This window comes from Manis javanica, chromosome 9 (assembly GCF_040802235.1).
Source record: "Manis javanica isolate MJ-LG chromosome 9, MJ_LKY, whole genome shotgun sequence".
NCBI classification, from domain to species: Eukaryota; Metazoa; Chordata; class Mammalia; order Pholidota; family Manidae; genus Manis; species Manis javanica.
The window spans coordinates 50,411,710-50,438,337 of NC_133164.1; the positions used below are offsets into that span (position 1 = coordinate 50,411,710).

Genomic DNA, 26,628 nt, shown 5'->3' on the forward strand with positions numbered 1-26,628 from the left:
GCAGAACCAACTGCCCAAGCCTCAGCCCACACTGGGCCCACTTCTCCTGATTCCCAAAATCTTCCCCTGATCAGGCAGCCAGGTTGAGTTACCAGCCTTTACCTTATTGCTAAAGCTAGAAGCATGTGTGACTGTGACTGCCGGGCAAAGCCCTGCCCTCCTGTAGCCTTTGTCCCAGAATAGCCATGCGTCCATGTGGCCCCCTCCTTTGGGCAGTATGCTGGGTACTTGATGGCCTGGGGCTGCCCAAATGCAGGCCCGCCTGTTCGTGAGGACATCTTACTGGGAGGCAGACCCCTCTTACCAAGGTTTTTTACTTGGGGTACTGGTCACACAAGAATGATCCCTCCTAGCAAAGCACAGTCTCTGTCTCCTCCCTGTGCACTGTGGCAGCACACAGCCTCGCACAGCCGCCCTCTCTGGACTCCCTGGGCATAAGTCCCACTAAACCCTCGGGCTTATGTGTGTCTGGGTCTTTCCTTCAATCTCTCCCATCACAATTCACCTGCTTGGGCTTGCAGTCGGACTTGTGATCACACAGTTACCTGTCCTTACTCTGAATATCCTTGTCACACGATACTCCTACCACACCTTCAGCAAACTGTACCCAAAAATAGTTCCACGCAGGCCACGGGGCCATCAGTAGACAGCCCACCATGCCAGCTTCCCAAAGCATATTCCGTGCTGCCAGGAAGCCTCAGCTTTGGTGCTGAGCAGCCATCAAGCGAGCATCAGATGCCTGAGGAGGAACCCGGGACCGTGTGCTCCACTTCAATCTGATTTTTGCACAGCTTGATTTCTTTTAGGCTTGCCTTGTTTTTTCCCAATAGATTCATGTCCCTGCTCATCACAAAACTGTTGTGTGAAGATAGAAGCACGTGTCTCCTTGCTGCTTCCCCAAAACGAGAGAAAAAAGGAAGGAATTAAACAAAAGAGATACAACAGACGGCTTTTCCTATACTGTACGTACATACAAGGGGACTGCATGATTGAAAGGTCACACTGGAACCTCCCGATAGTGAAAGGGGGCCACTGTTAGTTACAGCAGGACAAGACGCCTAAGCCGGAGTGGCCCAGGCAACACAGCCGTACAGGCAGAACGTCAGGCTCCGCGAGCTGTCTGGGTGCGGGCCGCAGCTCTTTTCCACGCAGCAGGCGGCATATGAGCGGGCGGTGGTAGTGCTAGTTGTTGTTCTCAGTAACACCTCTGACTAACAAGAAGGAAAGAGCAAGAGTTTTTCCAGGGGGCAGGCCTGGGCAGCAAGGGTAAGCAGAGCATGGCTTTCCTGCCATTACCTCTCCTTCTATCCTGCAAACCCTCAGAGACTCCCTCATCTAAACTTAGCCCCACCTTCCTCAAAGGCTTTAAACTATCCATTATGCAAACTTTTCAGGCGAGGTGTTAAAAAAAGCAAACCATTCTGAATAAATTCTCTGGAGCAGAGATATTTGCATTTGAATTGTGAACAAATCCCTCGGGATGCCTGAGGAGAGGCTCGCAGCGGCCTGGGACCTCTGGATCCCCTAGCGGTAGGCAGAAGCCCACTCAGTTCTCTGGTTAAGGAGAGGTCTGCTCAGAATGAAAAGTGCCGCCTCCTTCTTCACCCTGCCGGAGGGGTGAAAGGGAATGACCTGAATGCTCCCGTGTCTGGAAGCCCGGGGAATAACTGGTTCTAGTTTTGGTCGGTTCAGGGTGAATGCGCGCCAGATGCTGGCAGTGCCCGACGCCCCAGGCTGGCATCCTCACCCGAGCAGGAGGGAGGAGAGGGTAAAGGGAAGTAGCACCCCTGAGACGTTCCATCGTCCAGCATCTCCAGTTGACGAAAGTGAAGCTTCTCCCCCTGCAGGCAGCGAGCACAGCCACGCCAACTGGAGCGCTGCTTCTGGCCGGGTCTGCAGCACAACGACAGCAGAGCGGCACCAAGAAACAGCTTCCAGGGCGATTTTTAACTGGGTGTGCAGAATCTGGAGTCTACTAATGGCCATTTAACTACCAGCACCGTTAGCTGCGTCGCTGTAGAGCTACGACCAGATGTGTGACAATCACATTCACGGGTCTGTTTGCTGCTGGTTGGACCTTCTCTGGGCTCAGGCCCCATCCATTCAAATGGCTGTTCCCCATCTGCTTAAATGAGAGAGCTGAGATACAGCCGCAGGACATGGGGTCCCATGCGCCCCCACAGCATCCAGGTACAGGGTCAGGAGGGAGAGCTGCACAGAGGTCAGAAGACTGCAGCCATCCAATTTTTATTAAAAACAACATTTAAAAAGAACAACCATTCCATTGCCACCAGAGTATTTTATTTTTCTGCTGGGAGAAGAAAAGCTCTCTGAATGTTTTATTCAGCAGGAACTAGAACACTGTTATTATAAACTTTCTCTCCTGAACTAATTCCCTGAGCTTATGCTGCGAGAATTCCTCCTCTCCAGGGCAGTTCTGCCTTCACTGATTGACTTCTGAGATCCTTCTAGAAAATCTGCCACCCAGGCCCCAGCAAGCAGCAGACAGTCTCAGTGGGGCTGTGCGCCATTTTGTGTCACAGCCCTGCCCTGTGTGGTATCGTTGCGGAGAAACACCATGCACCTTACTTGCCAGACTTCTCCTCAGGAGCAGATCAGATCCTGTTGAAGGCCCTGGGGTGGCCCCTTTCATCAACCAGGAGTTCTGACTAAAGTATCACCTCCCAAAAGCAGCCTGCCAGTCAAAGGGCCCCCGAGGTCTCGGGGAAAAATGTAAGCCCATATTTCAGGGTTATGAACAGGTGAGAGAATGAGGGGCAAGGCATACACCAAATTCTGGAAGTTTCTGGAGGGTTCCACAAACAGAAGACATTCTCATTCTTATCCTTAAAAAATAATTAAGGAGCCTGAGCCTCTCCTTGGACACGGGTGGCCCCCTGAGACGGAGTCATCACGGGGTGCCACGCCAACTTTCTGATGGAGTCTGATGGGGTCTAGCAGGGAAAAGAGTTGTAAAAGCCAACTTCGCTCTGAAACCTCATTCAGAGAGACCATTGTTAGAGGAGAAAGTCACCCATTATGGTGGCAGCAGGCAAAGCCACCACTGGATGTGAGCATAAAAAGAAAAAAGTAGTGAAGAATGAGGAGGGAATGAAGGAGGTGTTCAAAGAAACAGTCACCAGAAACAAAATGGGAGCAGCAGTAATGGTGGCAGCAGTGGTCGCCAAATGAGGTTGCTGTGCCAGGTACTGTCTCTTGGAACTGACATCGATTTCCAACCTCTTCTATTGCCTTCCCTGTATCACAGGGAAAGAAGATTAGAACTAGATTTCCTAGTCTCCCAGTTTCAAATGTAAGGGTACATTTTCTGGGTTCATTTATGTTGCATGAATGAAATCCACTTATGCTGGCTTGGAAGTTAGAAGGCCTTCCAGGTATGCCAGTGGCTAAGTGGGCAGCAGCAGAGCTGAGGGTTGGCAGCAGAGAGGCCCCTGTTCCAAGTCTGCACCAGTTTGGCGGCTGTGATGATGACACTAGAGGTACTGGCAGATGCAATTTCTTGATTTCTATGCTGTTGACCAGGGTGTGACCTCGAGGCCAAATGTTAAATGACAGCCCCCAATTGCCACGCCTCCAGCCTTTCCAGTGATTTTTGTAAACACCTAATTCTCTGTAGTAAATCCTTTCCTCCTTGCAATACCCAGAGTGGTGAGTCAGGCGGGCTGGCAGCTCACCAATCCATTTTCTTTTCTTCTGTGCACCAGCTGTACTGTTTCCCAGGCTCCCTTGCAGTTAGGGGTGACCCTGTGTTAATGATTGTGAGCCATCACTTTCCATCACCACTGAAACAGCACCTGCAGACGTGAGCTAAAAACCTCCAGCTAGGATCCTCCATGCGCTTCTCCCTTCTGCTTGTCTGAAACAGACAAGCACAATGACGTTGGAAATTAATGTGTGGAGATGCAGGAGCCGCAGAGTGGAATGGAATGAGCCTGGGACCCTGAATCACTGTTTGGAAGTGAGTTGACTTGGAAGAGAAGCTCTCCCATCATGGTGGCACCAGACAAAACCACAACTGGTGTGTGACGGAGAAGAAAAGGTGTTAGAGAGGAGGAAGATGGCGCTGATGCAGCAACTAAGGATGAACTGGCCTTGTGGACAAGGACAGATGGTGAAAGCAGTGGTCACTGACGTGAGCGGAGAAAACCTGCCATGGTGCTGAGCTGGGATTGTGAGGCTCATGGAATATGACAGTTAGCAGCCCCCCAGTTAAAGAACGTTGTTTCTGCTTCTGCATGAACTCTGACTGAGTTCAGCCACCAAAGTGAAAGAGTAAGTCACTAGTAACACTGACATAAACACATTCTAGGCCACAGTTAAAGAGACACATGCAGAACCCAACAAAAAGAGACACTGGAGTCAGTATAAATTTTCTGGATGGTAACTTAGGAATGAAATTCTTTTGATGGCCTATAAACCCTGGCCCCTGTCCATTCTTCTGTCCTTATCCTCTGCCACCTGCCACATACACTGAGCTCCAAAGAAACCACAGAGAAGCCCCAGACACACCCCAGGCCTTTCTTTAATATTCCACAAAGGGCCTGGGAAGGCATCCTCACAGGTTCTGTGAGATCTGGAGGTGGCACCCAAGAAGAAGCCTCCCCCTGGACAGATTGAACACCATCTTTCTCCATAAAGGTACAAGAGAACTTTTGGGGGACAGTGGAAATGGACCTTGGTTCCAAGGGCTATTCCCTTTGATTGAGCTCCAGGAGCAGATGCAGAGCTCAGAGACAACTGGGCACATCCCGAGCTACACATGTGAGGCCTGGCAACTGAACTGACAACTCGAATAGCATCTCTCCTCCAGGAGCCAGGCCAGCTGGTTCCACTGACTAGAGCACGTGCCTTAGAAATGTGCCTTCCTTTTATTTTCTGATGTGTCACCATTCACCCTTTTGTAGTTCTGGAACATTCTGGAGCACAGGAGGCTAATCATCTTTCATGGTGCGACATCTGTTTGAGATAACTGAGGGCTCAGGCCCAGAGTCCCCCTACATCATCCTGAAGGCAGCCACACAGTCACCCTCAGTCCATCCACGGTCACTTGCCTTTCTGAGGTTCACAATCCAGAAGAGCAAAAGTTCATTTGTAAGGCTGGCAATGTAAACAAACCCTAAAAGAGAAATACAGTTTGCTGAAAGTAGAGTACAAAATAAATATTAGAGAAGACTGATGTTTTATTGACTGTAGCAAAGCAAGGAGGAGAAACATGTGTACTTAATTTGTTCCTGCCTACGAGTCTTAATGAGAGCCAGACTATTTATGTTTCCATTGGCTCAGAAGAAAGGGGAAGCAGCTTCAGTTACTGCTGCTCATGTCAGTCTGTATTTTGGAGTCAGAACGTAGAAAACATCAGCTCTGAGGATCAGTACTGAAGCTGAGGACAAAGACTTCTAGCCTTTGGAACTCTTTCCTGAAAAAAAAAAGGCACCTGCTTGAAGAGTTCCTACTTGCAGCCAGTCCTATATGGGAGATGACACAAATTCGGATCCCCATTAGCTTTATATCTCATCAATCCAATGACAACTCTGAACCTAAAATACAAAATGCAAGTCTTTGTTGAGGGCAGAGCATGTGCCAAAAGCTATACTAAACACTTCTTAAACTTAATTATCATTAATTCACCCAACAGGACTATGAGGTAAGTGGTTTTATCCCATTATGCAGAAAATGACATGGAGTCCCAGGAATATTAGGAACCCTCCCAAAATCATGCCACTTGTAAGCAGCAGAACCAAGTCCAAATCCAGTTCTGCTTGCATCCCAATCCTGCTCTCCTACCAACTGTGCATGATTCATTTGTACCAGGATTCCCATGGGTAGAAATGAGTGCAGCACAGGGGACAGCTGGAGAAAAAGCACTGACTAAGGCTGGTGGGAAGGGAGGCTTCAGTTTGGGAGTGCTGCCAGGTAGGCCTGATTGAGGTCCAGAGCTAGACCCCTCCCGTGGTGATACCAGGCCACTAGGGAAGACTTATAAACGCAGGAGGTCACCACAGCTCTCCGCAATCCCCTATCCAACCTCCCCCCAAATAATAAAAATGTAGAGAATTCTGAGAGCCATAGTTAATGCTCAGTTACTCTCTGGGGCAGTTTGAGCCCCCTGGTTCTCCTTTTCCAGAGGAAACCTGAAGAAGTCTGACTCATAAGACTACATATTGCATGATCCTGTAGAGCTAGAAAATGGATCAGTGGTAGTCAGGGGCTAGGAAATGAGGGTAGAAGTTGGCCACATAAGGGTACAAGAGAACTTTTGGGGGACAGTGGAAATGTTCTGTGTCCTAATTGTGGTAGCCTTTGCATAACTGGATACGTTTCTCAGAATTCATTTAACCACACACTTAAAATTGGCAGATTTTACCACATACACATTACATGTCAATAAAGCTGATTTAAATATGTATATACACATTTTTTCCCCAAAAGGGGACTAGCTGATGAATCTTGAGCTAAAATTTCCTTTGTATAATGGCATTTCACCTAGAACCTGAATCCCTCAGTCGCTCAACCTTTGCAATGGGGAGATTTCCTACAGGCAGCCACTGCACTGATATACTATGTCCAGTAGGAAGAGGTTCTGAAGGGAATTTTAAAGCCAAATGCTTCTGTAGCAGTTTAAGTAAGAAGCTGATTGCTACAGTTACCTTGGCTTCCTGCCTCCTTTGCTGGATCTTCAGAGGTCATACTGTATATTTGGTAGAAACATTCATCTGGAAAATTGCCTAGAGCCAGATTAATGTAACATCACTGTTTTTAACATATCTCATATTGACATACCTGTCTTTATCTTCATGTATTGTTGTATTTTGAAGGCCATACCTGTCTCTACACTCCAGCTTGAAAGATAGAGAAAAATCTTCCTAAATATACTAAATACTATAGCTACTGCCTCAAAAAGCTTGGCACAGATTAAAAATGAGCATTTCGGTAAGACTAACTACAAGAGCGTGGTCTGTGTCCTTCCAGCTCTAGGCTCTCTACCTCCCTACACATTCTCTTTGGTAAAGGTATTTCTCTCTTCAATATGGCCAGTTAATCCCTTTGCTTTCTGTCCAAGACCTCCTGTTTAGGGAAAATTCGGAGGCTTCTGACACATGTTAATAGCTCAACTGGAAAAGAAACATAAGCCACACAAATATAGTCTAACATTGGAAATAATCAGATCAGTCATGCAAATTAATAAGTACATAAGGTCATATCCCAAAAGAGTGCAGTCTCATACAACAAAAGCTGCCAGAAATACTGGATTTTAAAGAGAAATGAAAACTAAAGGGCCAGCCCTGATTTTGGACTCCTTTAAAAGCCGTTAATGTTATCTGCAATTAGGTATATGGTCCCCTGGACACTGGCATTTGGGAGGCAGCCATTCTCTGTACCTCACAGCAAGGGAGAGACTACCCTATTAAGAGGCTTTTTAATAATGAAATAAAAGAGTAAACAAAAAACAAAAGACAACTTTTTTTTTCCAGAATACATTTTGATCATTTATTAAAAGGAGAAGAGCACAGCATTGAAGGAGCCAGTCCTATAGTCAAGGACTCAGGAACATCAGGGGTCAATACACCAGAGCCAGATGACAGAGCACCCCAAACCACAGAAGAACATACGCCTGCAAGCTTTCCACACTGCTCTGATGAACTATTTGCAAAGATTTTTTTGTTCTTACATTTCTACCTTCAAAATTAAAATTTCATTTTCTTACAAGTTCTAGGCTTGAACAAAGTCAGAAATTGCATGAAACAATCAATAAGACTAAATACAAACTTCACATGCTCCAAGGGCTTTATTTTATAACCAACTATGCTATTATCTTATCACTGTCACTTGATTTTCTCATGATTTTTGAGTTACGCAAGTGAAAGTTCATGATAAGACAAAAATGTAATTTTGTATCTCTTCTATGAGAAACTAGTTACTTTTTATAAAAAGCAGGAGGTAGGAAGGGAATTGGTTGGGAAAGCTGGTTCTAATCTTGAGAACTGCTTTGGGATGAAGTTATGAAGTGGGAGAGTTCTACTGACTCTTACGTAGGTAAACAATGGAGAAAAGAAAACTTCAGTACTTCATCTGCAGATCCATTTGGGACTGATTTGCAGTCTACAATTTAATGCATAGGATTTCTCCAGAAAACTCAGATATAATATAAGCATACTAAATTTACTTATCTACTTACTATATACAAGACATCTTTCCAGGTGCTAGTAAGAAAAACAAAGTTGGAGATTTAGAATCTCAAAGAGCTTCAGGTATTAACGTGCCTAACTGAGCCTCAGGTTTCTTTCAGGTGTGGAAGAATTAGCTGGACTGCATGGAGAACTGAGTTCATTGAACGCTCGCTCATCCACAAAGAATCTCCAGAAACCATAAAGGTTTCACAAGCTCCTTAATTTCCAGATGTCTCTTCACTGAAAGTTTCCTTGGACCTATAATGCCCTTAGACCTCTGACAATCCCAACCCATCCTGGAAAGACCTTATTTCAGTAGGGAGATGCATCCTAGATAGCTTCCAAGAGAACTCATCAAATCAGGGTGAATATTCTAAGTCTCCAGTTCTATGCTCCCAAATATTACTACTAAGCTAACATACTTCAGGACCCCCTGCAGATATCTATATAAGTGGAGAAGATCATTTTTTCAATGAACATTTTATTTTTCTGTCACTCTAATACATAAACAGTTCACTTAGGTTCCTCTTGAAAGATAAGATTGTAATTCAAAAGGTAACCATCATTATAGACAAAAAGTTTCTGCTCATAAGGGTGATAGTTAATACTCTGTATTCTCTCCTGCATCTTGGGCATTACAATGTTTAGTGTGCCCTCTTTCCCTGTGTTTGTGTCATAGTAGTAGAAAATCTCTTCCAGTCTGGTGTTCAGAGTACGGGTAGCATATAGAACCCCACATACCATGAAGGCGTTAGAAACGGATGGCTTATACTGCTTGGTTATCCAAGTGTTCAGCACCTCAAGTGTGGTGTCGTTGAGTTTACTAATCACTATGTTACCAGTGCTGGCTTCAGTTGAATAGATTACCCACAATCCATGCTCATCCACAGCAAGGTCGATATCTTGCCAACCAACATTAGCATATGAAAAGCGGTTATTATAGACAGCATTAGGGAGTGTTTGAGTCACAGCCACTGTGTTGGTGTCCAGGTTAACTTTGGCGATGTTCCTGGTGTTGTACCAGTTGACATACATGTATTTGTTGTAAACGGCTATACCACCACCTTGGCCATAGGAAATCCGATACTCTCGGGCATTTGTGTACAACAGCAAATCATCCTGTGTATAGTAGAGTCTGTAAATGTTCAGTGTTCTTCCATCTGTATCCAAAGGTGCCACCCAGTACAGCCCTTTGTCTGGGTGCTGGGGAGAGTAATCCCGACCCCAGGCACCATATTTATAGGCAAACCCTCTCCAGTTGAGCTGAACTATAATCGGTTTGCTGATGTTCACCACACCACTGTGACGACAGCTCCCTACACAAACAAGAAAATAAAGGGCATTCTTAGAGAAAATGAAAGACAAAATACAAACAATTTAATACCCTGAAAACTAAAGGAATCCATAAATGTTTTTCTTGTCAAGGTTCAGTGACAACAGTGGTTCTGATAGGGAAGAGCCAAAACCCTCTCTTGGTTTCCGTCTCAGTGCAAACCTGCTGTCAGCTCTGGAGAAAACTACCTTCTGTTTCCAAGAATGGGCTTTCAGTCTGCAAAATGCAGATTAGGAAATGGCCGAGAGTCATATTAGAAAGATATGGGGGCCTAAAAATCAGAAGGGAAGACTTGGTGGGTTTAATACATTGTCTTCTATCAGAAAGCACCTGGCAAATATTATTTTATTCCATTTTTCTTGTAGAGAAATCAAGAAAGCAAGATCATCCCAGAATCCTACCCTATTTCCATAAAGCCAGAAGGTGCAGCTCACCAGAATCAGGGGGCACCGGAGTGAAGAAAAATGTCCGGGGCAAGTCTTCAGGGCCTCCCCCTTTCTGCCTCTCCCTGGGACCCCAGTGCTCATCGACACCGGGGACCAATGCTGCCCCCAGCTAATTGTAGGAGACAACTGTATGTATAAATAGTATATAAAAAATACAAATACTTTATATGTAAATACTATGTAAAATATAGTATTTTAAAGATACAGAGAGGTGGTCCTAAAGTGGTAGCAGTTCAGCCTTCAGAAGCCATGGAAGTTATTTTAGGGCAATGTTGCCTGCTTTGTGCCCGAAGCATAGCGCATCACACAGATCACTTGGTGATCATCTTGCTGTAGAGTGAGAGGGTGGGTCCTGCTGGTCATACCCCATATTCTTCTTTGCCACAGTACTTCATCCTTTCCATTCTGCCACTGTCACAGTCACAATGTGTACAATCAAATGGGACCAGACTCCCTGGGCCACTGAATCTACGTTCCCTGTAACATTTGGGTGAATGACCCAGGCCAGCCAACTGGCCCTTCACATTGCACTCCCTCTGAAATGCTTGCCAACCCAAACTGTTGATAAGCTATAAAAAATAAGCAAGTAAAATTCCTCTAATATTTTTATAATTACTATCCAACAGATTGAATGCACACTTTAATAAATACCCTTAAAAAGTGGGTGACATAGTTTATTGGAGATGACAAATAAAATCCAATTTCAAGTCCACCTGAGGTCATTTTCCTTCATCCTGCTGCCTGGAGCAGAGCAGGTAGGGAAGGAGGGAAGAATCTAAATCGCTGAATTTGGCTTTAAATGCTTGGAGGGAATCAGGAAGCCATGGAGCGCACATGAGGTGAGCTGGAGCCAAAAGCAAAGCCCCAAAGTTCTGCCAGAGATTGGCATTGTGGGCACAAAGGGGACGAAGCTTTTGCCTCTGAGTCTCTGCCTCTGACCAATTCCCCTCCTCACTCAAGGACTGCTTAGAGGTGAAACCATTAGAAATCTGCTTTTCTCTTTCCAGTCTGCTGGGGCTTTGGATTCTGGAATTAAATATGTGCTTCTTAAATGCTCTCATAAATCCATAGTTAGTGGGAAAGCCAGCCAACCATACAACAGGTAGAGAAATGAAACCACTCTGTATCCAACCTCAAATAATTTTGCATCTCATTAAACAGAACACAGTCGCAGGTTTATTTTAATAATGCATGCACCATTTCATAAATAAAAAAGCAACGTGTGTTCAGCCAAGAGACTGCTCTCCACTGAAGAAATAATAAATAAAATTATAAATTATTATTTCTTCTCCTAAAAGTGATCTCTCAGATGAATGCATGTTTGCTTTTGTTTATGAAACAATGCATGAATTATTAAAATAAAGTTAGCGGTGTGTTCAGTTTAACGATAACAAAAACTGTTCAAGTTTCCCTATGCGACAAACTGGATTTTCTGGTTAAAATATCTTCCCAAGAACTTATTTATTCAACTGCATTTCACTCTGAGGAAATGAAAGAAAGTCACTCTTTTCCCAGAGGTTAGAAGACTCAGGAATTGTTTGCTGAACTGAATCTTGCCTTTCCGGAAAGAAAATATCCTAAACCAACAACCAGAAAATACTTCAGGAAAACTTATGGTACATGTAACTTATTTAAGCATGATCATGGGGTTAAAGAAAATACATTATTCTGTCCTAGATGTGGAAATCTTTGAATATAAAGGAACCAAAATAAACTCTCTAAAAAATTACCACGACTACCACTTATAATACTAATAATGGCTCATCATTTCACAAGTTGATCAGGAAATTAAAATTGTACCTGGTATAAACATTAAACCTGTATGAAAGTTAAATCTCTTGTCCTCACCTCTCAACCATTCCTTAACACTCTCCTGCCCTTTTTGTTTTTTCCCCCTTAATCCTCTGTCTCTCTAGGCCATTTGCACGGCCCTGACTATGGTCAAAGGGAGTGGAAAGTGGGAAGAGAACTAAGCATTGTTGCCAATACTACAGATGTGGGTACAGCAGCGACAGACTCGTGAAAAGGCTGCGGCAGGCGTCCTCGACTCCTGGCAGCAAACTGCCCAGGAAACAACACAGACACTGACAGCCACCCAGGCCCAGGTCAGCCCATACCTTTCATCAACCACTTACTGAGCACCTACTATGTATCGGTACAGAACCTAGCATCTCCAAGGCCAATGGTGATGAACCCATGGCATTTACATCACATTTTGCCTGTCCATAGTCATTTCAGTGCAGGAGGAGAACAGAGAGAGACTGAAGTCAGTTGTTTTCAGGAAATAAAGTTAATAAGTAGAAGGCCAATTATTTTAGATGAGAAAGTTATATGAAATAAAGCCGAAAAGGATAGCATTTACAGCATAAAGTAGACATAAAGCATGTTTTATTGAACCCTAACTACATGTACTGGTTCTGAGATCAAGCTGACCAGAGGGACAGCAAACTGCAGCTGCAAGGGAGGGGCCACAGCAGTACAGAATTACTTTATAGCTGAGACTTGCACACAGTCTTTTTTGTCCTGTGCATCTCTGCAGTGAAAAAAGCAGACAGGCCAGATTTTAAAGTCCCATAATAGTGAGTAACTTTAATTAAAGTCTCCATAGGCTCACAAGTTTGTGGTGCCTGGGGATTTTCCAATTCTGCATTATCAACCAATCCAAACAGAAAGAGAGCAAGTGAAAGAAATTGATTTAAAAACATAACAGAAAGTCAGTTTAATATAAACATCATAAATATAATATGAACAAAGCTGGAGGAAGGCCAAGTGGCTTGGCAGGGATCCAAGTACAGAAGTACAGCCAAGGTTGTGGGAAAGTGAGAGGAAATCTGGGTCCAGTTTGCTTAAACAACATAGCTGGGCTGGGATGGTTCACAAAAGTCTAAGTGTGAGGACTTGGGGGAAGTTCTAGAAAATAATTCTAACAAATAATCCAACGGATTTGTTTGCTTTCCTCCTTAGACACTAAGCAGTGCACTTTGTCCCCATTTCCGGCACCTAGCACTCCAGGTTATGCATGACCAGGGGCCTTGCACTTCAGCCTCAGCTTTGTCACCACCTGGGTGGCCTCAGGAAAAGCAGCATCCTCACCACCTAAGTCCCCTCCTCTGAGACTTGGTGAACCTGAGCTAGATGGCCCTGGAGGCTCCTTCCTGCTCCAAAGTGTCCTCATTCTAAGGAATGCATAGAAACTGTGCTGGAAAAACCTATTCTGGGAGGAAAATTTCCTGAGGAAAAGAAGGATGTAAGGAAGGGAGGGAAAGAAAGAAAGAGGAGGGAAGGAAGGAGGGAGGGAGGAGAAGAGAAGGGAAAGGAAGGGAAGAGAAGAGAAGAGGAAAGAAAAGAACAGAAAGGAAAAGAATGGAAAAAAGAAAAGGACGGACGAGCCAAGACCTGCCCAGGTGTCATCAGGACTTGCCAGTGCTTTGACGCCTGTCCTCAGGGCACCCTCCGCAGCCCAGCACAATGAGCTCTCATGTGTCCAGCGCTTGCTGACACAGCCAATCCCAGACCAAATCTACCCTTAGTCTGTTACAGAGGACAACGTGTGGCCTTTGTCCTAACCTTCCTCTATGTCACACTGGGACAGACTGCCAACTGCAGAGGGAGGGAAAGAGGGCCCCCGAACAACACCAAGAGCCTTATAGCTATGACAGTATCTAATTAAGCCTTAAAGAAACCAGCTACACTGACAAGGATCCAGAAACACATGGCCTAAAAGGAAACAGGCTGTGACAAAAGGAATTAATGAAAATAACAGTAGCCATATGATTTGAGGAAAAGCTACAGTTCCCATCCAGGCTGAGACGATCGTGACTTGCAGAGAGAGCTGTCCTGTGACACGGGTGCCTCTAAAGGACAGGGCTGCTTGCTGCTGGGGCTGAGGCTGACTTTAGTTCTGGAGGGATGTGCCGAGGTACACGCGACCTAGTACTTAGACAACCTTGCAGCAAGGTGGTCACCTCAATTGTCACCACTAATAATACTAGCAATTGCCAGTGTACATGTGCAGTCATAGAGCTCCCCAAGTTGTGTTTAATTAACCCTTATAGCAACCTTGCCAGGCAGTACCATTATTCTCCCATTTTACCAACGAGGAGATTAAGAATCTTTTTGTTGTGGCCACACAGCTGGAAAGCTCAGGTCTTTGGGGTCTGAAGCTGTGCTTATGACCTCGGCACTCCACTGCCTCCATTCACAGAGGTATGTACGATCACGCATCTCTGTGCTCTTCCTAACCTCAAGGACAATTCATCAGAGGACAAGATGCCTTCCCTGCCCTCCAGGAGCTCACAATCCAGAAAGGATGGCAGGACACACCCACAAGTGCCTGTGGGGCCACCCGTTAAATCCTCACTGAACCGTAGGCCATGCTATACAGAAGGTGCTCAACATATACTTAAGGAAAGCATAAAGGACAAATAGAGAAGTGGGGAGAGAGGAGAGTTCAAGGCATCACCCTGCTTCTCAGATAAATGACCAATCAGCCCTCACAATCCACAGGGCAGTGGGGGTCCCAGAGGCTTTCACTGGGCCCCCATAGCAACTCCATCACCATAGAGATGGTCTTCCCGTTAGTAAATGCAAAGGGGATATGGTACGTGTACTGGGTGGATTTTGTTTCAGATCAACTCACTGTTGGTGCTTCTCCTCTGTGAGCCCCACAGTGTGATTGTCTGCAGAGCTGCCAGGGGAGGAGACTTCCAAGCATGGAAGAGGAAACTCAGAGCTGTAAGAGTCCCATCCTTCTTTCACCACTGCAATCCCCAGCCCCCTCCCCACCCATTCTCAGCTGCTCACTGGGCCTGGGGTGGTCAAACCACGGCACGCTTACCGGGAGCAGGAGGAGTGGGAATAGTAACGTTTTCACTTTTCGAGGCTTCACATTCCTTGAGCTTGGTCTTCAGAGCCTGGATTTCTCGGCGAATGGCAAGGACATTGTTTTTGTCTAGCGTCTCGAGCTTCTCTACCAGGAGAGTCATATTCCTTATCTAAGGAAATAAAAATTCAGAGTGACTTTATATTACTGTGCCATTTCTTTCATAAACATTCCAGGGCTGAATTTGTCGCTGTAGTGAAACATTGCTAGAGAATACGCCTGAGATTCTTCTGAATGGTTTCATTTGGAAGAATACATGTTATGGCTTAACGTGAACGCCTGTCAGATTGAAGGCAGATGTGTGTGACAAGAAGAAAATGGCAAAGATTTTAACAGCTTTAATAATAGGGCACAGACTCAGTCTAAGCATCCACAAATGTCCATTAAAGTTCATTTCTAATAACCTTCCCCCATAAACTCATGTTTCCACATCTTATAATTAAGTTTCTATTAAATTCTAAAAATATGTAACTAGAATTCCCAATTATAGCCTATGTCATGACTGTACTAGTAAATTCTCATTGATATAAACTATCTAAACATAACATCAATGTGATGGTCTTTAGCCATAGAGCTTAAAAGGCTTCACTAAAACATACTCACAAGAAACTCTTCTAAATGGGTTGACTATATGTGGGGAAGAATTCCAAGATAGATCAAGGATTACATGATCATTCCCGAGGAGAAACTGATCTAGCAAGTCCAGAATCAGGTAAATTGTGGCTTTCAAGCCCTACGAAGATAAATGCAGAACAGAGAAGGCAGGTGATCTAGTTTGACAATGGAGTCGTTCAGATTTGAATCATCTTCTTTTTAGAGACACTGAAATGCCACTTGGTTCTGGGGCAGGACTCTGACCATGAGACAACGTGCTGCTCAGTTAGCATGTTACCAATGTGTTTAACCCTCCATTCAGAGACAGGCATCCATCTACAGCAGAACACGGGACATGCCCCATGGTCATGAGAGAGTACAGAATTAGAAGGCGGAGGAGAGACATTCATATCCTGGTCCTAGCACTTGCTTGACAAAGAGAATTTATTATTAATACACTGAGAAGTGGGTTCACTCCTTACCTCCACTTCCAGCTGGTCAACAATTTCTGTGCTTCCGACAAAACTGTTCTTCAGCTGTATGACCAGCTTCTCCATCTCCTTCACTTCTATCTTGATGAGTGCAAAGTCCAGCTCAGTGTAAGAAATGGTATCCTTTTCCATGATCTCTATTCGCACAGTTAGGCTTGAGAGTTTCTTTTCATACACGTTAATTAATTGGACATACTCCTTCACCTGTGGGGGAATCCAAAAGCTCAAGTCAATTCCTGGAGTAACATCACACTGCCTTCCTCCACTACCGAGCCCTGGGGACTATGTGATTGCTGTTGTGAAGAAATGCATCAATAATATGTTTAACTATATTTTTCTTTAGTCTATCCAAATACAAACTAAAAAGAACTTATTATTACAATAGTGTGTGTGTGTGGAGGGGGGAGGTGGATATGGATTTTGCACTTGCCTAGACTAACAATACTTTTGTATCAGAATCATCATTCACCAAGTACATTCTAATCTCAACTTAAATGATTGACAATATCAACTGTCCAAACTAACCTGGTTTGAATCAGTCTCTTGTCCCCCCTCTTTCCCTCAATGCACATGCTTTAAATCCAGGTTTCCCAACCTTAGCACTACTGCCATTTTGGGCTACAGCATTCTTTCCTGTGGTGGGATTTCTTGTGTATTTTAGAATGGTTAGCAGCATAGATGCCAACTGTACCCTCCCACCCCCAGCTGTGACAACTGAAAATGTCCTAGACATTGCTAAATGTTCCCTGAGGGTAAAATTACCACCACCCCCACTGTTCCCTCCATTTAGAACCACTGCTCTCAATCTAAGTATTTTCCAGAATAGGGAGAAATGCACTAAGTAGAATTCCTTCTTTGATTGCCATATGCATTAAGTTTCGAGCCCCTCTGCCTTTTACAAAGTGACATAAAGACCCAACTTATTACACAATGTGTTTGTATGTGCAACTTTGAAGTGCACATTTCATTAAGTGTACCCACATTTATTCCAAGAACTGATTATTGCAATCAGACCTTTAAATTATACATTTGTTGCATATATTTGAATGTCTGATCATTAAGTTAAAATACTTTCAAAAATTCCCTTGGTGGTTTAGTATATAATTGGAATCTCCAAGTGGATAGCTCGATAAACACATTTGGTGGTTCTTTCTGCACTTCATCACTAAAAGAAATGCTATAGCTTTTTTAGGGACCTGCTCATTAAAAGTTGCTGATTTTACATTCTTTTTAAAAATTTGAACATAAGTGATAGTTTTTCCCAAACTGTGCTAATGTCAAGTAGCTGATCCATGATGCCCAGATGAATTCAGAGCCAGATGTTGGCCTCTATTCCTTCTAATACCAAAAGCAGCCCTAATTTCTGCCATTTCGGCCCCTCCACTTAACCCTGCTGTGCAAATTAGAGTAGACTCATAGGCCACAGACCTAAAGGGCTCGGGCTTCAGGCATAGAGGATTTTAATGAAGGATGAAAATCCAACCCTTGGTGTTGCTAGTGTATCTCCTCAGGCAACTGATGCTCATTGCCATCAGATGTGCCCTCACCAGAGGCTGGTGACATTTTGGTGAATAAGAAGGGTAAATATATATATATATTTACCATACTATACACATATATATAATAAATATATAAAACAAATATTTAAACCTCCTCAAAAGTACAAACACAGAAAGAAGGTGGCCAGGTTTCAGGTTCCAGTAAAAGCAGGCATAAAACCTCACCGGTGATAAAAAATAATAATAAAGTGCCAATCTGCTGCAGAAATGGAAGTTCGCAAAATGAATATGCTTGTTGGCATTTGGCCTTGCCAGCTCTTGGAACAAGCAACAGCCTCAGCTTTCCTAGAACATTTTGGTAGCACATGGCAGCTGCTGTTCTACAAAAATGAATGATTCAACTGTCATCCCAGCTCAGTAAAATGTGGCTCCCCCAGATACTCACTGAAGAACAGGCATGATCTGGAGTTGGCTACCCGTAACAGTGTGCTCTGTGCGCGCCCTAGTTCAGCCATGAAATGAAGGGCCTCTAAAGATCTGTCTGGGAAAAATTCGAGGTTCTTTGAGCTGACATTTAAAGGAAAGCTCAGTGACATTCAGGAAAACTGGAATCATCAATGGTGCTTTGGAAGGCAGGAGAGAACTTGAGGATGGGCCAAAAAGAACTTTACAGGCTGAACTTTACTCATTTAAATAGATTGTTAGTGGATAAGCCCTTCACGGGCATGGCTCTCCAGTGCTGAGAAGGCGTGGACAATTCTGAGAACCTCCCAACTCTCCCTGACAGCTGCAGTCTCAGCAATGTGAAGCAAGAATATGAATCTAGCCCAAAGGGGGCACATCCTTGCATCAACATCTTTACTGCAAAGCTCCATGTCACTTTTAAGTTTAAGCTTTAGACAACATCTATGCTTGCCTTCAAATCACCAGCTTGGCAGAGCTTCCGTTATTTTGTTTGTTACACATGTATTATGTCACTAACAGGTCCTAAGAATCAGAGTTTTTTGGGGTTTTGTTCTGGGGTGTTTGTTCTGTTCTGCAAGGTAAATGTGGTCTTATAATAGATAAGAATGCATCTATCTATTAAGCTAAAGAATTAAAGAAACCCATGTTTCTGCCAGTCATCCAAACCTATGATCATAATTATAGCCAAATTATTTGAAATAAATAAATTTACTGTGCAACATACTATTATTTGAATATATCTTTAACAACAAGATTAATTGAGCTTGAACTGACCACCAGGACATATGAAGCACTTTGGAGCCAGACCCTTCTAAGCTCAAATCTGACTTCAGTACTTAGTGGGGCGAAATCGCTTTATTTTCTTAGTTTCCTCCTATATGCTGGGTAGGTAATGTTACCAAGCTTATAAGGTTATTGTAAAGATCAGAAATAATGTACATTAAGTGCCCAGCATAATGGAGGCCCTGTAGATTGCAGGAATTATTAGAGAAGCAGTGATTTCAGTTTTTTTCAATTTGATTTTTTAATTTATTTTATTTCATTGCACAAAATATTATACAATCAATGTTGTTTGTGTATGCGTCACCTACATGTCTCCCAGGCCGCCTCAACCTTCTCATGCATGAGGATCTATTAGCAAATGTGTCTTATTAAATAACTTTCCCCAAAGACTATTAACCCGCCAGAGAACAAAAATCCTGAGCTACCTTTGGTGTCACCCCTTCCTAAGTAGAGGCCCAAGAGGACCGATCATAAACAACAGACAAGTATAAAATGCCTTCAGGATCTTATGCAGAGGCAGCTTTCTGCCTCCTCTGTGTACTGACAGATAATGAATCAATGTACGGCAGTCAAAAGCCTTTTCTACTGGCCTGCCCAAGTGGGCATTCCCCCAGGCCTCTAGATGAATGGTGATTTCCAAGGCAACCTAGGGGAAGCTACAATCCACCTGGAAATTTGAAAGACCTCAGCATTAGAGATAACCTTGGGCTCCAGTATTACTGACCTACTGCCTCTCTTCTTGGAGGATGTTAACAGCATGGCTGAGAGAAAAGTCTTGGATGATTCCAAGGACCCACATTTCTGACCTGGCTTAACCAATTGAGAGGGGAATGGGCTTTACTTTTACGTCTCCTTATCTTTATGAACTTCAATGTTTCCATCCTTTAAATGGGAAGAACACTGGCCTATCTGCCTTGAAGGGTTCCTTGACAGTAGAATAGAACTGGTGAGCATTTAGAAAAGCACATGGGTAACTGTTACTATTAACAGTGCTGTTATTGCCTGTCACACTGAACTGATCATGCAAATCTCAACAGGCAGGTCGGTGCCTTTCTTAGGCCTCTATCATAGTTTTTAGGACCAGCTACTGAGTTTCAGAACCCAGAGTTTTCCTATCTATGCCACCCTTTTTTCTGTCAATTATTAGCAAGGCAAATACCAACTGCCCCTCTTCCACGATTGGACTTAAATAAATGCCCCCATATTCGCAAACCCAGCAAGCTCTGTGCTCTCCCCGGAGCAGCATGGGGCTTCAAACTGCCCTTCATACCCTGGCCTGCAAAGAAGGCATGCAAATCAGTGGCTTCCACTACTTCAAAGCAAATGACTCTAACTGAAAAGATCTTTACCTAGGACTTGCCTCCACTTGTTATGTTTTTATGCATAACTCCTTATCTGTACTTGATTAAGCTGGAATAAGGCTATGAATATTAATGATTGGAATTTATAATTTAGTGCTGTGCCTTTTTTGCTGATTAACTCAAGGACATTTTATTTCTTAAGAAGCTAGGTTCCTGGAGTAGTCAAACACATTTTCCTGGACACTTATTTAAATTTAGAATATTTATCCACCAATTCAAGTTGAAAGCAGGGTCTCAGCCTCACAAGGATAAGTCTGCTGGCTATTGAGTTAGCTAAGCTTAAATTTCTCAGGAAAACTGATTTTGAATCTTGCTGTAAAGCCAGAGCTCCTTATAAATTAGTACAGTTGTACTAAATAATGCATAATGTGATTATAGACTAGCTTGGACTTCACCTGTGCAGAAAATGGGAACCTTTCTAATTGATTTTTAACTTGGCTAAAAAGGTAGAAGGGGTCAAATCCGAAATGGCAAACCACACTGCTCCAGACAGCTGGAAGAAGAGGCAGCCCTGCAAGACAACTTCCACTGGCCAGAGAGAAGCAGTCATGGGGGAGGGGTCCAAGTCGGGGTTTTTATTAAGGCTGAGTGACCTATTAGTCTTGATTCAGATGCCCAGGAGAGCCTTCAATTTTGGTCTAATGTAGACGCATCTAATGTAATGTTTCTGCTGAATCAATAGAGGATAATGGTAAGAAAGAGAGAGGGGGAGGAGGATAAAATGGAGAGGATCTGGGGGAGTGAAGGAGGAGCAGAAACAAGGAGAGAGAGAGAAAGGGGCTTCCAAAAGGAAGAGGAGAACACCACCAAAATAAAAGAAGATTTAAGAAGGAAAGGTTAGGAGGGCTGGACATAGGACAGACTGAGATGAGGGGAGAAATAAGAAACACAGGAATACATTAAGGTTAAATTGAGTACAGTTCAGATCAAACAGGAAATGAAAGTGAAGTTAAAAAATAAACCAAAAAGAAGCAGGAATGGAATAGAAACAGGAAGGAAAAGTGACAGATAAGGAAGACAGAATAAAACATACAAAGGACAGAGGAGAGGAAAGAAAACAAGGCAAAGCTGGAGGAAAGACCAAGAAAATGAAAAGGAAGAAGAAATAACAAAACAAAATAAAAATTGGGCAGGGTGGGGGTGGCAGGGAGAGCACAAGGCTTCCCTCTGACCGCACAAGCACCACAGTAGGGAGGGGGGTTTATCCGAGGCACGAATGATCGCGACCCCACTTTCTTCCTGGGCCCTCACTCTTCCTGCCCCTGAGAACTCCACCGGGGTAGGTGGGCCGCGAGTTAAAGGCAAACATTCATAGAAGCAAATGCACTCTCTTTGATGTGGCGAAGAAGGCTGCTTATAAAGTCCTGAATAACATGTGTTTTGTTTGTTTGTTCTTAATGAAGATATTGTTGGAAAAGAAGAAAAGGCTTACTTTAGAAAACTCTTTCTCAAACTTCTGGGTGAGATTGTAAGCTATGAGTTCCAAGCGCTCCACCCGCTGCACGGGGAAGGCGGTGTCCGGCAGGGTGACGGAGCACTGGCAGGTCCCGCGGTCGTCCTTGGAGCCGGCGAAGTTGGAAAGCAGCTACAAATACAAATAAGTTCAACATCAGTAATTACCACGGAAATGAACTTTTTGGCAATTGGAGTGACAGAAATTGCTTGTCAGAGGAGTGCTTAGAGGCAGGCAAGTAGAGTCCAATGCATAAACGAACAGACCCATAGAAACAAGCTGAAACCACCACGTTTCTCAGGTGGTGATTGGGCTCAGTGTTTAGACACATCTCCATCTGTGGAACTGAACCACTGTGTCAGCCACCTTTACCTAAAGGAAGAGTTTCCTTTCTTGAGGAGCCTTAAAGAAAAGTATGAGAGCCCCTATGTAAAGAAAGGAAATAAAGACGTGGCAAGAGCCCTGAGCTGGGATTCCAATTCTACTCCTTCCTGGACACGAACCCTCTTTAAGTCTCACTTTCTTCATCTGCCAAATGGAGGTAACCTCCTTGGCAGGCTTGGGGCCAAGGTCAGCTGAGCAATGCAACCCAAGTCCCTGGCACAGAAGGTGATCAGTACACGTCACTGTCCCTCCTTCCTACATACGCAGTTTCTTTTTTTCACCTTTACCCAACCCCTAGCTAATGCCTTCCAATGGGATGAGGAAAACAAGGCGGATATGGATGACAGTGAAAATATGCCATGAAAATTCACATTCTCTCTTCACCTGGGAAATTGTATAACATCCTTCAAAGTGGAAACCAACTATTTTTAAAAAACTGAACAATGTATGAGTTTGAAGGTTTTGTGCAATTTTTTTTAAGTTTTCCAGCTTACCGCTTGTAGAAAAGTCATTTTAAAATATTTGATGTTTCTATAAGATATTCAGGCTCACACTTTGGTGCTGCTGCATATTTTAAAATGACAGGTTTGAAAGATCCTGTTTGTCTTTTGTCCCCTTTGAACTTCCCCAAGGGGATCCTGGTACAATTAACATTTTTCTTTATTACTACTATTGCCTTACAGAGTAACTCTTGGCAGCCAAATGGCTGTGCCTTTCAGTGATCACATCTGAAGGCCAGCCCAAAGCTCACCTGCTTGAAGGGTCTCTTTCTGAAAACTACCAAAGAAAGAGCAATGATTTACAGAGTTTGAAGAGATGCAGGCTACACCTCTCACAATTTCAGGTCAGCTGGCTGCAGTTGAGGCTGTGTGTCCTCTGTATTTACCACCTGCCAACCTCCATGATTCCCAAACAAGCTGACCAAGATGCTGCTATAATCAAGATAGATTCCATCTGTGACCTCTGGACTCATTTACTTAGTCTTTCTTTTGCAATTACATTGCTTGTTCCTTTAACCTAATCGTCTTCAAGATGAGCAAAAAGAAACTATATAAATTTGTACCCCAAATTCTCTATGCCAGGTAAATTCTTGACATTGGCCTCAATTTTCTTTGCTAGTCACACCCTGCAGGAACTGGGAAGTAAGGAGGAGGGACAAACAGGTTATACTGAGCACCCTGCCTACGGGTGGGGGTAAGAGGAGGGTCTTTGTCAGGGATGAATAAGGACTGGACAAGCTGCACCAGGGCCTGTCAGCAGGCCAGCTTCCCTTGGAACCAGCTTTATCACTCCCACTGGAGACAGACTGCAGCTCAAGCTTGCCATGGCTTTTACAGAAAAACCAACATAACACACAGGCTTTTGAAGAAATAGCTTATTATAACAACTGTCTACCACAGAAAATCTTGCATTGCATTTTGACAAGGGGAGGTTAATTAGCTGCACAAGACAGGGTTAGACCATTTTTAGAGTTCTCTGAAAACCTCTGTCAATTCAAAAAATGGTGGAGATCATGAAGCACTCTCTAGACAATCAACTAGGAACTATGAGCTAACAACTTCTACTCCTGAAGTTCACCTGAAAGGCAGGCAAATAATTATGAGCTCTGCTGACAGCTATTCTTCTGTTTTCTATTGAACATATCTATCCCAGAGCTGTGGACTCCCCACCCTCCATCCTGCTTATCGTCAGCCCAGCGTGCTCAGCTGACATCAGAATGGTCCATAACTTTGATCAGTGTCTCCCATTACAGATATTTCTGCTCCACGCATTCAAAGACAATGAAGCTAATGGTGATGGGTCTCTCTCTGTGGTGAATGTTTAAACTCTATGTGAGTGGAACGTGGGAAATGGGAGACAAAGACAAGGGCTGGTCCTCCTGGTGTTTGGAAAGGTATGTGATCCCCCTTGTGGAGGGCAAATAGGACCCTGAGCACCCCACAAGTTACCTTACACTGATAGGTTCGCACTCAGAACGTGTTCAATTACCACTTACTGGTGCCTACAACCTGCCAGGCTTATTAGAGAAATAAGATCCAATTCCTGCCCTGTGAATCAGGCCCATTGTCTTTACAAAGCCTTAGCGTTTTGGATTTTTTTTTCTGAAAACCCCTTAGCCTGATGACAAAAGCACAAGACTTGTGGTTCCTACTCTGCCAGTTGCTGTGTGGAGCAAAACATGGAGCCCTTTCTTGCCTGTGAAATGAGAACCCTGACAGCAGCTCCTCTTCAGAGGGCGACATCTGAGGCATGCAGAGTGCTCTAAGCACTAGAGCAGAAGGTGTGACTCACATTTGTGATTTAACGTTGCATTTGGCTCTAATTAGCAGCCAAGTCTAAGTGCCTGTAAAGAGTCAAGGCATAAAATAATGGTACTCAACATTTTCGAAGTACAGAAAATGATACGTTTGGAACTTGCTCAATGACAGTTATAAAGGGGTTTTCCACCACTTTCCAAAGAGCTCATCAAGCTGACAGCCAACCCTTGAAAATTGGGTGTATAGTGGAAGTAACACCTACTCTGCTATAAAAAAGAAGTTGGAGTTGTGATCTGACTCACCAGAGGGAGGTAAGGAAACCAGGAGGGAAATTAAAACCTCTAAGCACAATTTAACTACCATTCCTTATCTACTTTTAAATAATTACCCCTTACCAGACCATAGGCATTTTGGATTTCTCTGTTTCTTGACCTGTATTTTGTTTTCTATTATTTTAGCTGATTATCTAACCCGAATACTGGTTTCTGATGGGTGGTAATGGCACTTTCCTAAAGACCAGTGCCTCCTCCCCTACTTCTGTTGCCCATCACCATTACAAACTAGACTCAGAGGAACTGGCAGGGCTCCAAACGGACATCAGGGCTCTCGCTCCATCAAGGGCCATTGGTCACCATCCTCAGGGGCCCTGATGGGCAGCAAATCAACTGGACAAACTTTTCTGGAGCTAGTCCTGGCAGAGCCCCTTCCCTAACAGTTCTCATCTGGGACAGAACCTGGACCTGATGTCCCCTCCACCCTGCCTCCCTTCTGAAGTACAGCCAGACTTGAGAACCTCTTTAAAGCTTAGTTTCTTTCTCTTAAGCCCCCAGCAGGAGAACCAAGGTGCCATCTCTCCAGCTAACAATTTAATTATTTCACCCAGATTTTAATTCATTTCCAGGACACCTACAGTTAACACAGGGAGTCATAAATCTTTTAGAGTGCTCTGGTCTAGCCATCTGTGAAATTATATTCAGGTCCCCAAAAAGCTATAGGAAGGGAATGAATGCAGCTTTCAGACTCGGGGGCTATCTCACCTGGGAGCTGGGGCTGTAGCTGGAAGTGAAGATGTCGTTGGGGCCATATCCCGAGGTGAAGACGTCATTGGTGTTGAAGTCAGACTCAGGGGAAGGGCTGGGGCTGGGGCTGAGGACCAGAGGCCTCGAGAGCCCTGAGGCCTGGCCAAGGAAGGAGAGGAGGGCCAGCAGGCAGGCAAGGCCTGGCTTCATCCTGGGCTCTCGGCTGGGGCCGCTGGCTTCTGCTCAGTGCCCAGGGGCTTCTTATACTGCCCAGTGGGGATTTCCCCATGGCCAGTCTGTAGGGGAAGAGGAAGCCACCAGGGAGCATGTGACCACCCAGAAGGGTCAGGACACCCAGGAACCTGAATCACCCCCACACCTGGCTCCTGAGCCCTGCCTGCTCTGCCAGTCAGCCGCCTTTAGATCTGGGTATCTCCTGCCAAATATTAACTCAAAGTGCTCTTTCAAGCCCAATACCTGGTTTCCAGCTGGATACTTCCTTGAAAGAGACAGGGTCAAAGTAGTCTTTGTGGATGAAACAGAGCAGGGAGGCCCCAGGCAGGACAAGCAGCCCTCAGTCCTCCACCCAGAAGCCACTTCCATTTGTCCCCCCATTTTACTGACTGTAGCTTTCCAAAGAAGTTTGGAGCTTGATTTAGAGGCTGTGAATCTCTCAGGGGGGATTCTATCTTCAGTTGCTACTGCCTTAGTTGCCTCTGACCTATTCCCCATGTGTCTGTGTCTAGACAAAGTTTTCTCAACAACCCAGAAGAGACCAGAATGTCTCAGCCCTGGAAGCTCCGCTAGGGCTCTGCCGCGCGCACACGCACACTGTGAGCATGATACGAGAGCAGGAGCGCACACGGAAGCTGCTGCAGAGCCCCTCTGGGGGCCCTGTGGGGAGCAGTTCTTCCTGCAGAAGGGCCTGTCTGACCTCTGCTGTCCCAGACCCTCTCAGGAGCAGGTCAGGCATTCAAGAGCTCAGAGTGTAGTCGTTGCAGAGCTGCGAGAGAAGCGTGTGTGGTCAGGCGTCCTTTGTGACCTTCCTCCCTGGGGAGTGAGAAGGTGTTGGCCTGAGTATTAAAAATCCGCTGTCATTCATTAGGCGATGGCCTCAAGCAAATCACTCAGCCTCTCTGGTGTTGTAACAATTCTTAAGTTACTAGAATTAAATGAAATACTCTATGAGAACTTGCTTATAAGATTTGAAGTGCTATCCAAATGCCAGATTTTTTGTAGTTTTTGTTTTATTTTTAATTTCCAAAAGTTGGCTCAACATGTCTGGTGGTTATGTTTGAAACAGGCAATGATACACTGAGCTTGAAAGAAGGCCCCCGCCCCAGTCCCTCCCACCTACCCCAGGAGCACTTTAGAAGACCTGGTTTGAAGGGAGCTTTCACCTCCCCAGCTGCACAGACTCTCAGAATAAATAGTGTTAATGTGAGAAATACTCTCAAACCCTTGATACACT

At 44.4% G+C, this 26,628-nt stretch overlaps 1 protein-coding gene across 1 annotated transcript; it reads right to left on the reverse strand.

The window, feature by feature from the left end:
• Positions 1 to 7,480: 7,480 nt before the first annotated feature.
• On the reverse strand, positions 7,481 to 25,414 carry OLFM4 (olfactomedin 4). Its single transcript, XM_017654184.3, has 5 exons — positions 25,176 to 25,414; positions 21,476 to 21,628; positions 15,927 to 16,139; positions 14,806 to 14,962; positions 7,481 to 9,505 (listed from the first exon to the last, which is right to left on the reverse strand). Exons 1-5 carry the CDS (start codon positions 25,365 to 25,367, stop codon positions 8,703 to 8,705), a joined length of 1,518 nt encoding a protein of 505 aa, XP_017509673.2. The 5' UTR covers positions 25,368 to 25,414; the 3' UTR covers positions 7,481 to 8,702.
• Positions 25,415 to 26,628: the final 1,214 nt, after the last annotated feature.

Excerpts from the sequence above, each read along its gene's own strand:
- OLFM4 (XM_017654184.3), bottom strand. The coding sequence starts at position 25,367 with ATGAAGCCAGGCCTTGCCTGCCTGCTGGCCCTCCTCTCCTTCCTTGGC. Across the intron at positions 21,629-25,175 it reads GCTACAGCCCCAGCTCCCAG|CTGCTTTCCAACTTCGCCGG; the intron begins GTGAGATAGCCC and ends TTGTATTTGTAG. Across the intron at positions 9,506-14,805 it reads TCCCACTCCTCCTGCTCCCG|GGAGCTGTCGTCACAGTGGT; the intron begins GTAAGCGTGCCG and ends TTGTTTGTGTAG.